The following is a 12,161-nucleotide window of genomic DNA, read 5'->3' as shown; positions in this document are numbered from 1 at the left end:
AGTAAATCCTACTGTGACCAATAAATTGTCCCAAAGTAGAATTTTGATTTTTTTCTTTATTTTAACCTCCTAAGCTAAATTGTAGAAGTTTCCGAGGCAAAGGGGAATAAATTTGATGTAAAAATACTCTTATCTTCATATTTTCTGCTACAGTTTTTCAATTTTAAATACTTCATGGCTTATAGTAAATGAATTTGATATGCTAATCACCCGACAAAGTACTAGTTAACGAATATGTGTATGCTTGTGTATGTGTACATTGGAATGATGTAATGTCTTATATATGCAATATATATAAACATACGTATATATGTCATGTTGTTATATCTGTATATTTTCATATACAGATATATAGTTTTTCTCCATAAAGTAAATGCTTGAAGTAGAAAAGGCAGAATATGGAAGAAATAGCTCCAAACTTGAAACTAGAAAACTTAAATTTCTACTCCACCCCTTTTAACTTTTGGCTCTGTAATTTTGGTCAAGTCACTTAAAATCTTTTCAAAACAATTTCTGAAAAATGAGATTTGTGCATACCATCTTTAAAATTTCTGTCAGCTACGAGTCTATGAAATCTACAATTGCCTATTTCCATTATCATGTTATCAAAGCATCTTAATTCTGCTGTAGTCTGATTCAACGTGTGATAGATTTCATCTGTCAGCAGATCATTTGTTAAGAAACAGAGTCTTGGCTTTGACGATTATCTCTGTATTGAGGGAAGGCTGACTGGATGTATGGATGGTTGAAAGGGTGGATGCATGAATGAATGGAAAGAAAGGGAAAAAAGAGAAGAGAGAAAAATGCTTAGAGAGAGACCAAGAAAGTCAACTCAGTTGCTTCAAAGGAAATTAAAGATTCACTACATATAGCACCTTTTAAAAGCTTATTCTTTTTAAGACTATATATCATAAGGAATTTTTATATATCAGGCAAAATTAAATGAGTAAAGAGTTTTAACTTTGTGACTAAAAAAGATTAGCTATCTTTAATTTCATTTGCAATTCTGAAATCTGACCATGTTTTTTGGGCAATTGTTTCCTACAGGTCTTTTTAAATGATAGGGTTTTAAGCATAAATTGATCATGCAAGGGTAATGTAGATGTGTTGATACTTGCTTGTTTCAATTTTTAGAATCATCTATTTTAAAAGTTATTGGATATGTTAGTTATATAAAATGAAATACCTAGCTCTTCCAATAATGCTACCGACTCTGTATGTGGAAAAATTTCTTCAAGACATCTATCAAAACCTTTTTCAGTATTTTTAGAGGAAATACTGAGGTGGATGAAGGCATTTTCTTTCCTCCAATATCTTACCAGCTAAACAATATTTCCTCCACTTGCCTCTTATATGTATAAGACAAAAATTAATTTAAACATTCAAACTAAAAATGTAAGTGTATGAATAACACCTTGTTGAATAATTTGGATCTTCTGGAGTCATGATAATACCTGTGATAATAAATTCTCATGCAGCTACATTTGTGAGTCAACTTTTGTTTTAATTTAGATTTAGTTGTAACTTACATTTTTACCCCTATGTTTGAACGTAGGTAACCAATTTTTCAAGATTATGCCTAACTGTCACTTTGTGTGTATAAGGATAAGTAAAGCCTTTTTTTCCCGCCCATGGAAGGAGTAGATCATCAACTTTTAATAATAGAGATGCCTAATTACAAAGTAGTATAAGGGATTATTTAGGAGGTGTTTTTTTCTTTTCTGCCTTGTTGCTTGGTTATTCTCCCCTCCAATCTGGCCAATGTGAAGTATAAATAGAGTATGATCTGTTGATTAAACACTGTGTATGTGAGCACGCGTGTGCGTGTTTGTGTGTAAGTGGTGGAAGAATTATTTCATCTTGACAATAAGTTGAAGCCGCGTTTCACCTCAAGGTTGTAAAATGAGACTAACAATAAAAACATGCTAATAAAATAGTTGGGACAGAACTAGATGCTGTATCCTCATGTTAACTGTATACGTAGTTATGAATGTTGCATTTCAGAAACTTTATATAGTTCAAAAAATAAATCTAGGATGTTTGATATTGGATTGGACTGGTAATATGACTGTATTAATGAAAAGGATAAATAGATGGCATACTGTACTATTGGAAGTGCATAAAATAAGAAAGAACCTTCTTTCCTGACATTCTCTGGGTTCTTTTCAGAATACTTGTGTTTAATACAAAATGCTGCATGTGCTCTTTTGGTTAAAAAGTCAAATTGAGATGAGGTTTTATATATATATGTTTTTCAATATATATAAGGATTTTATATGTATATAATATATATATTTTAAATACCTAAGGATTTGATATATATAATATACATATATGAAATTTCATATATATATATATATATATATATATATACATACACACACACACACACACAATAAATAACTGAATTTGAAATGTTGAAATGTTGGTTAAGAGTTCCTATTCTTTGGTTACACTGTGTGAAGTAAGATGAACGGTTTCTTCCGTGTACTTCTGTGCTGTTTGCAGAGAGATGAACTGCTTCTTTTGTGCATTTCCCTTCAGTGTATGTTAATTCAGCATAGAATTGACTAATTTGCTATCATTTCTGCAGGTTTCTGCCATTTATTAAGCCAGGTTTAACGTTTAAGACCATTTTAAGTGTTCTGTCAGGTCATAGTAAAATGCATCCATTGAAAATGTGTTACCAATACTCAGCAGAAGTCAATAACATCACCCGCTATAAAACAAGGTTGATTAGAAACTCTTCCTTTAAAAGACTCATTTAGAATCTATGAAGCATCTCCGTATAAACATACATCATTTCTTGGTGAATAGACATTTAGATTATCTGGTTTAAAATGAATTGGTTATTTCAGCTCCAATTATAGCACATTTGTATCACACTTCCTAACAAACTGCTAAGGAGATTTGTATATCTGAATCTGAGGGTATTAAATTTCGATGTAATGATTAATCTAGATTCTCATAAGAATTACCACAAATTCAAATGAGTTTTCATGAGTGTGGCTTAAAGTTAGCAAGATAAATCTAACATTTATTTCCTAAATATTTTCACAAAAATTTAGTTTCTAAACTAGATTGCTATCTGATTCAGAAATGACAGAATAGGTCAAAAATTAACATTTACTTTATACATTTGATCACATTAATAAAATATTAATATTCTGTCTACAGGCTATATGACAATATAATTAGGGAGTACTTAATTTACCTATCAAATTTCAAAATAATTCTTCACCCTTTCTTCATGTTCTTAGCCATGGGCAGGTATTCAAAGTATACGGGAAATGGAGAGCAAGGGTTTGAAGATTCTGGTCAAAGTCGTCAGTACAATCCATGCAAATATGGAAGAGCAGTGATAAGAGAAAGCCAGGTTCTCACAGTAAACTTCTTAGACACTCCACCTTCCCTAGAAAAATTAATCATCACCTTCCCATGGTGAAGTCACTCAGAGTGGAGAGGTCAAAAGTCACCTGGAACACTTGTCGGAAATGGACATACTTTCACCCTTGCTTTATCATGTGTTGGCTTTAATGATGTATGTTCAATATCATGGTGTGTCTTTCACTAGAATGCTTAGGGCTTCAGCCAGAGAAGTACAAAATCAACAAAAGTGGTAGATGCAAAGCGCGTCTGCTTCTGTACATATATGTGTGTATGTGTGTATATTTGTGTATGCACATATAGTCTGTGATCATCTCTTTATATATATGTGTATAATACCCATATTTTATTTATATATGGAAAAAAGACATTTTCATAAACACACAATTCTTTTTGCTCCCCAAAGCCCCAGTACATAGTTGTATATCCTAGCTGTAAGTCATTCTAGTTCTCCTGTGTGAGACACCACCACAGCACGACCTGATGAGCAGTGTGAAGATCTGCACTCAGGATCCTAACCCGGGAAGTCCACACTGCTGAAGTGGAGTGTGCACTCAACCACTCAGCCACGGGCTGGCCCCATAATTATATTTTTATATTCACATACTACAATGAATATTATAGTCAAGAAATATAAATTATATGTATACAGATATGTATATATAGTCATTCTTTCATCATGTTATTGATCCTGAGGTGTATGTGTTTTTCTATCAGGACAGAATTTACTTAATTTACTCAGAAAGACAGAAAGTACATTGGCCCAAATATTTATAGTTTAAAAAGTAAACAGTTTAAAAATTTGTGCTTGCTTAGAACTGGAAGAGTGAGAATGAATACAAATAAAGCATGCATGCATGAATACAAGTAAAAATTGGAAAGAGTCTCCCAGATATGCAATAATCAGGATCCCCATTTGAATACTTTTATTCCTTATAGGTATAATCCTGGAAGGCGGTATACCATAGTGATTCAGAGCAAGCGTGTTGGAGTCAAGGAAGCAAGGGCTCCGGCCCCATTGTGAGACCTTAGGCGTATTTCTTGCACTGAATCTTAATTTTCAAAACTGTATGTGTATGCACTAGGATACATACACATAATTATTTTAAGCATTAAATGAGATGCTGTAATATGAAAAAATTAATAGAAAATGTTAAGCTCTATTTGGATTACAGTATTAAAAAAAACACTAACGTTTATTGAGGTCTTACTATTTAGTTATCACAATTTACTTACATTTTGCATGCATAATATCATTTAAAACAATTAATAATCCTAACAGATAGGTATTATTTTTATTGTTAGATTTTACAGATGATGAATGTGGGGTTTAAAATATGAATCCCTTGCTCAAGATCGTACACTTAACAAGTGGTAGAGTCAGGATTTGAAATCAGTTTACTCTTAGAACTGGTGTATTTAACTCATACACTGCTGAGAAACAAAAACTTAATAAAGTTAGTTACAATTCTTATCATTGTCACCATTATTACATATGAATGAAAAGTGGCCATAATTATCCACCAGAACTTAGGTTAGTTATTCAGGAAATATTTCCCCATTACTTCTGCTCAGAGATTTGTATGTCTGTAAACTTTTTATAAATATTATTGAATTTACTACTGAAAAAGATACTGAAAACCTTGTTCAAAAAAACAAAACAAAATTAAGAAAGGAAAGAAAGAAGGAAATAAAAAGAAAAATAAATCAATGTCATAATATAAATTTGATTCCTATGTACCGTATGAATAGACTCTCAGAAAGTTTCTTGATTTTATCTTCTATTATTCAGAAAACATATTTCAAGCTATAAATTCCTGAAGATCTCACGATATAAGATGTCCAGTGTTTTAGCCACTTTGTCCTGGAAAAGCTTTTTGTACTTATTCTATTATCTTCCCAATGTGCTCCCTGCAGTAACACTTTGATGTACTATTCATCATATCCATTTGGAAGAAGAAACTACATTCCTGCTTAGCTATCACATTGCTTCCAGTACAGTGTGTTTCGGTAATAAATAAAGTGCATGCTTTAAGTGAAAGTATACGTTTTTCAAATACCTAAGTCTCTCTGGCATATTTCCAGAGAGCATGACAGAATATTTATGTTATTGTTTAATGGCAACACTCACTTCTTTCTAGGAGCAATTTTTGATGAATCTGCCAAAAAGGATGATGAGGTGTTTCGCACAGCAGTTGGAGACCTCAACCAGAATGAAGAGATCTTACAGACTGAGAAAATCACATTTTCAGTGACATTTGTTGATGGCAACAACCCTTTTCAAGCAGTTCAAGAAGGTAAGTCCATCAGCAGTCCACGTTTTTTTTGTTCAATTCAAATGGCAATGAAATTGGATTTTTAAAAAGCCATGAAACATGGACATCATTTTTTCATTTCTACTGCGTTGCTTTTCTTTGAGCGTGTTATTTTCTTGATGTTAATCCTGTGTTCCACTTCTGAAAGTGCAGAGGGTGCAAAGTTATTGTTTTCTTTGAAATATAATATGAAAATGGACCTAAATATATACAATAAAAGCTTTACAACATTTTATGACTTCAATGTAAATGAAACTTTCCCCAAAATATGACTTTCTATCTGAATTTTTACTTTTGACGTTTTTGAGGTAACTGCCACCTTGAGTGCTGTTACAACTTATGGTGATATTTCGGTTGTATTTATGAAAAATGTATCGCTGGAAGGAAAACTTTTACACACTACAAGAAAATCAAAGGTTTTGCAGTGGGATCCTAAAATATCGACCGAAGCATAAATTTTTTTCTCTCTTCAATGTGCCAAATATTACAGCACTTTCCTCCGTTCTCTCTGTATACTTGAGTGAATTAAAATTCTTCATAGGTACATAGTCATAAAAATGCATATTATGTTTTCATACTAGAATGATCATTTGTATGAATGAAGGTTTTGAGCGAAACTTCTTAGACTAATAGAATTCTATTTTTGATGCTGTTATTCTAATGAAATATTTAGCCTTTTGATTGGAAAAGCACTCATTGTTCATGAAACTATTTGTTGCTAATCTATTTTATATTTTATTCTGATAATATATTTAGACCAAAGATACTAATTAATTTAGTCAAATGAAGCATTTGTTTCATTAAAACTTTAAAGAGGATTTGGCAGAAGAAAAGACAGACAAGATGTTTAATGTAGTAAAGTTGAGCAGGAAAGTTTTAAAGACAAATATTGAAGGGGTAAGGAAAATAAACGAATGTTTTTAAAAAGTGTCCTTTTCATCTAATGCTGTATCTATGTGATATACAGGTAAGCTTTATGAGAATATGTTTTTGATCAGTAACATTAGCTACTGTTGAAACTTATTTATGCTTATTGCTGTATCTATGTGATATACAGGTAAGCTTTATGAGAATATGTTTTTGATCAGTAACATTAGCTACTGTTGAAACTTATTTATGCTTATTTCTGTCAGTAAGAGAATGGATAGAATGATTAGTGGTCTAATGGATTTTCCCTCGTATTAATTTGATGGAGTGAAAAAATATTACTTTAATGAAATGAACAGGAGTGTTTTAAGCAAAAGCTGTTTTTGCAAAGAATACATTGCTTATACTGATATGATGGACTTTCAACAAGTAAACATCAATTTAAAAAATCAGATTAATATAAACATTCCTTTATTTACATTTTAAAGTCGGAATTATCCTGGGAATTTGGGACTTTAAATAATGGATATGTTGATAAATTTTCTATAGAAACATTTAAAAGCTGTCTAAATTAATATTAGAATCCATTAAACAATCTGCAAAATAATAAAGTAGAATTTGAGAGAAATATCCAAGAATGTAAAATCATATATGCATTAAGAAGAACGTGTTATTCATTTTAAAGAAATCTTTATGATATTTCCTTTTCAACTCTCAGTTTTAATGACTGAAATGAGAGCAGGAAAAAAATGAGGACCAACTTATTTTAGTGACTGTCCTCTGATTAACTACATATTGGTTAGAAAGGAATTACAAAGGCTGAATAAATATGTCCATCTCACCTTTTTTAGAGACTGTGTTTTGGAAAGCAAAGACAGTTTTTAAAATACCAAAATTAATCTGTTTACATATTGCTTTATGTAAACATTCTGCTGCTATATGAATTCTGGGAACAAAAATATCTCTCAAAAGCACTATTACAACTTGAAAGAATTTGTGGCACTGAAAGCAAATTGAGAAAGGAAACGAGTTTTAAGATTCCGACATAGAGACCACTAGACATTTGTCACAAAAGACAAAAGAGTTTGACAGTTTGTGTGATGGTTTCTGATACTAACAGGATGTTCTGGATCAGTTATTTTGATTGTCTGCTCTGGGTGATGAACCTGAAATCAATTCTAGGAGGCTCTGGAGCTAATTTGCTTCCCCATTCAATGTCTAGAAAGATCTCAGCTAACTTTAGAAGTAAAAACTAATTCTTTCTAGAGCTCTTTTTGTTATTGATTTGTTTTAAAAAATAAAGAGAAAATGTTCAACTGAAAGAGAAGAAGAAACAATTCAGGGGTATTTTCTTAAATGTTTTGAGTGAGTAATTTAGGAGAAAACCTCAATTGTGCCATCAAAGATGGCCCATTTTTGTATGGTCACATTGTTGCTGGAATACCATTACAATCTATAATACAGAGAGTCTAAAGTCAGCTTGTTTGTTTTTTACATTCTAAAGAAAGATGAAAGATTCAATAACACAATTATTACGAATGTTTACACATTAGCATCCTGATGAACTTCTAAAAAATTAATGGTTTTGTTGCTCTCTCCCTCTCACTTTTTTTTGGTTTACTTGAATTTGGAAGTCTGATCCTTGAACAAATAGCATCATCAAGCATATAGATATTTGATAATAACAAAGATCAGCCAACAGATAGATAAATGAAATCTAATAATCCAATATTCTTGACTTATTTTATTGTTAGAGCTTTCCCCAACCAGCCACATTTAAGAGATGATTTTTTGCTTTTAGAAATTTAAATTTTTGTTTACCTTGTCTTTCTACTGTCAACACTTAATAAGAGAGAGGGATTTACATAAACCACCTATTTAACCCATAAACAGGAGTAAAGAGTATTGGTACTATTTAAATGCTCCTTTGAAGCTTTGGTTACAGTGAATTTTTGCATAATAATTAATAATTTTTTTATGGTGAGTTTCTAGACGAAGTTATCTTGGTTATCACACAGGATCAATATTTCATTCTCTGGAGATAGATGACAGTATTTGATCACCTTTATCATTATCCTGTAACATTAATCTTAGCCCTTTTAGATAAGTGAACAGTAGAAAAAAATTTCTGTTATCACAGAAGTAATCTGGAAATAACGACCTTTTGTCAAGTAATATTCCCCCTTCTTTTGAATGTAGTTGTTGATAAGCCGTTGTTCATCTATTGTCTGTTGAGTTCTGGGATGTTAACTAAAGGCAAAGAATTTTTCTTACCTTAACCCAGGAGGGTGTTTTTGGCTTTTTTTTCTTGTTGTTAGGCTAATTTGGTAGCTGGGATAAAGGTTTCTCCTTTAAGAGGATATACAAAAGACAAAATCATATGGACTATTTTAGAGCACCTAGAGAATTATAGAGGTGTAAGATTATATAACCCTAGTTGGATGTTTTTACTATATAGATGAAGTAATTGAGACCGGAGTGGTTAAATAATTCTCTTACACACTTGCAGTGTGTAGTAGAGAAAGAATTAAACCAAGACCTTCAGACCATTGGTCCAATATTTTCCTTGCTACATCTGCTAACCATATATAAATATACATGTATGAATGAGAGAGTACACGATGTATTCTAGGACTTCAGTAAGTACTGTGGGAAATGAAAAATGGTTGCAGATTTATATGTTTTCATATGTAATGTTTATGTTCATGGATTTTAGGTGGCATAGAATAGTAGAAAATTCCAATCTAGTTATCAATACCAGTTGCATTGTAGAAATCACTCTTGTTCTTTCACCTTTGGTTTTCCTCGTCTACAAATAATGAAGAAATCAGGACATAAATGAGGTATTTTTAAAATCAGTTTCATCTCTATAAATGAGATGTTTCACGACTCTTTAGAACACATTTGCAGATTTAGAATTCCACAGGATTGTAGAAATGATCATTAATTAATTTCTCCTTAGAGAAAGCTTCACATTGCTGAAATCGCCTCCTACTTTTTCTGTAACTGACTTCAAAATTAATTAAAAGGATATGTGGTACTCGTCCTTTGTTCTACTGCCTCATCCAACTACTCTCTGGAACCCAAAGACCTCATTACTGTCACCAGAATCCAGAAAGGGCCTTCTGCATGTTCAGTATCTGAACCAAAGCAGCTGTTGCCAGATTTCTCTCCCTACTCCTCTCTTATAGATCATTTCCTCTGTGGGATCTATGTACTGGCTATAACATAGATGCACAATGTCTGATGTGAGAGATACTGTTGTCTCTACTGAAAGCAATAGCACTTGTTTATATCGTTAGCTCTTAGCTGAGACCAACACCACTACAGGCCATGAAAGGAGGGAATTTACATGAAAACAAGGTCAGGGAAAGTCAGGGGAGTGCATTTGTAAAAATATTTACATTGGAAGGTGAATGCAGACATATGAGTTCACTTATAATTCTTGCATGCGTAGGATGCATCAGGAAGGATGTAAAAGCACTGTGTAGTGATATCGAATGCCAAGATTCAGTTAAAATATTTTGAAATAATTGTTCTTATTAGAAAAACATCTAAAAATGAAATGCATAGTGAGAAGAATATAAGGGCAGAGTTATACTCTAGAGTTCACAAATCACTCTATTTGAAAGAAAAAGGAGTAACTATCATAATTGTTCTTCTTTCTGCTGTATTGCAAATCATTATAAACAATATAGATAGAAAAGCTGTTTTTAAAATAAAAAGCAGTCATGGTTAAGATTGCTCATCTTCCAAGTTTCAGCCCGGTCCACCCTCAAATTACTTCTTTGCATACCATAATGTGAATATTGATTGCTGCCAAAGAGTCTTGTAAAAAGTAGACATCTCACTTTAATACAGTGACCATTTCAGTAGGATTTCCCTTATATAGCTTCCAAAATAAAATTATTTTAAGTTTAAAGCAATGAGAATGCTTTCATTTATGGCATATGAAATCAGTCTCATTTCTTTATAGTTATATATAAAGTACACAGTTACCCATATCATGTGTATGAAAGGGGTAACAGGAGAGTAGCAGAGCCGAAAAGAGTGAAAAGAACTCCAGCTCTGAAAAAGCACTTCTCCAAAACACATCACCATTCATTGTGAATATTTCTAGTGCCGTAGGCTAAATCTGAGTAGTCTTGTTCAACGAGGATGTAAATATAAAGGAATGATTTAGGTGGTTGCACTATTTGATGCTTTATTCCAGGGCTTAGTCTCATCATTTATATTCCTCTCTGCTTTAATAGATGGTTTTACTGTGATAAAAAATCTGCTAATTCCAAAATGCTTAGATTGGATTCTGCAACTTCCCTAGCATAGGACTGCCTTGTGTATGTCTCATGTCGGCCTGTGTTTGCCTGGGACAGTTTGGATAACTCCAGTTCCGGCTTACTGTCTGAATTGCCTGACAATATACTGAATTTGAGATTTGTTGGTTTCGGGCCAAGAAAGAAAACCTGAACATCATGTAGGTATAGTTCTGCTCATTCATTCGCTGTTCATTTTTTCATTCCTCCTTCCCTTCCCACATCAAGGCCAGTATTGTGCTTCGAATCCCAGTCTCTAGGCCCAGTCAGTGCTCTGTGTAACTCATGGCCAACTACATGTGCGAAAGGCTTGGAAGGAATAAGTGATGCAGCTGACCAGCCATCTCCAAACTCTCACGCGTCAGTAGGGATACTGGATGTCCTTTCAGTGGCTGGCTGGACCATCTCCTTCCCTCCTTGAGCCTAGGATATTTAGGTGGGTTGATTCCCCAGCAAATCTCCTGCCAAGTCCTGGATTACGTTCCTTCCCTACCTGCCACTTTCTAAGAATTGGCCTATAAGGTATGGGATCAGAATCCGCCTATTGTGTGATCTTCGGTACCCATCATCAATGTGGTATTAAAGTATAAAGAATTCTAATCAGTTAGGGACAATACCAATATTCATACTTTTAAACATCTCATACTAACCCTTTCCATTGAAGAATTTCCATTGAAGAATGATTAAAAAAATTAAAAAAAAAATATGTGAAATCTAATCTTGAGAGTACTCAGTCAAATCAGTCTATCCAAGTATTTATGTAAAGCTTAGTACTGTTCCAAGATTGGGCCAGCCACAATAGGAGATAACAAAAAAAAGTAGAGGACACAGTGTCTGACTGCAGGAAGCATAAAAACTTACTGAGGAGGACTGTGGACTTTTGGAGCATGAAAAGATATGTTGTTGTCTTCTACCTATAACATGGGTTTTTACTTGTGTTCATAGTAGAAAGGAACAAGATGTTCTAGCTTTTTAAAATATTTACTTTTCAGAAAAGAGAAGGAATTTAAAGAAATTCATTGCTTTATTTTTTAACATAATGTTGATGAAGATACAAGTTGTATAACTTAATCTTCTTTTTCTGTGATTTATTGTTGTACTCATGTATTGGTGAGCCTTTGCCTTATCTCATTCAATACCACGCTCTTAAAGTAACAGGTCTCTAATACTATGAAGAGATTGAAATTCAGATGTTTACAGACCTCTAGATTAGAATTTTATAGACTTTCTGTTTCCAGGCCTTTTACCTCGCTATCTGCAACTGTGTACTGTTGTGTAA

General features: G+C 32.8%; 1 protein-coding gene across 3 annotated transcripts in view; it reads left to right on the top strand.

Moving 5' to 3' along the window:
* Positions 1 to 12,161, top strand: part of GRID2 (glutamate ionotropic receptor delta type subunit 2) — a 1,392,659-nt gene that overhangs the window by 259,346 nt on the left and 1,121,152 nt on the right. For all 3 annotated transcript variants that reach the window (XM_070505363.1, XM_070505362.1, XM_014838689.3), the window contains exon 2: positions 5,529 to 5,684. In XM_070505363.1, the coding sequence (XP_070361464.1) occupies positions 5,529 to 5,684 (156 nt within the window). The remainder of the gene's footprint in view (positions 1 to 5,528; positions 5,685 to 12,161) is intronic.

This window comes from Equus asinus, chromosome 3 (assembly GCF_041296235.1).
Source record: "Equus asinus isolate D_3611 breed Donkey chromosome 3, EquAss-T2T_v2, whole genome shotgun sequence".
NCBI lineage: Eukaryota > Metazoa > Chordata > Mammalia > Perissodactyla > Equidae > Equus > Equus asinus.
Note: the sequence above shows the minus strand (reverse complement) of the source record. Positions and strands in the feature narration are given on the sequence as shown.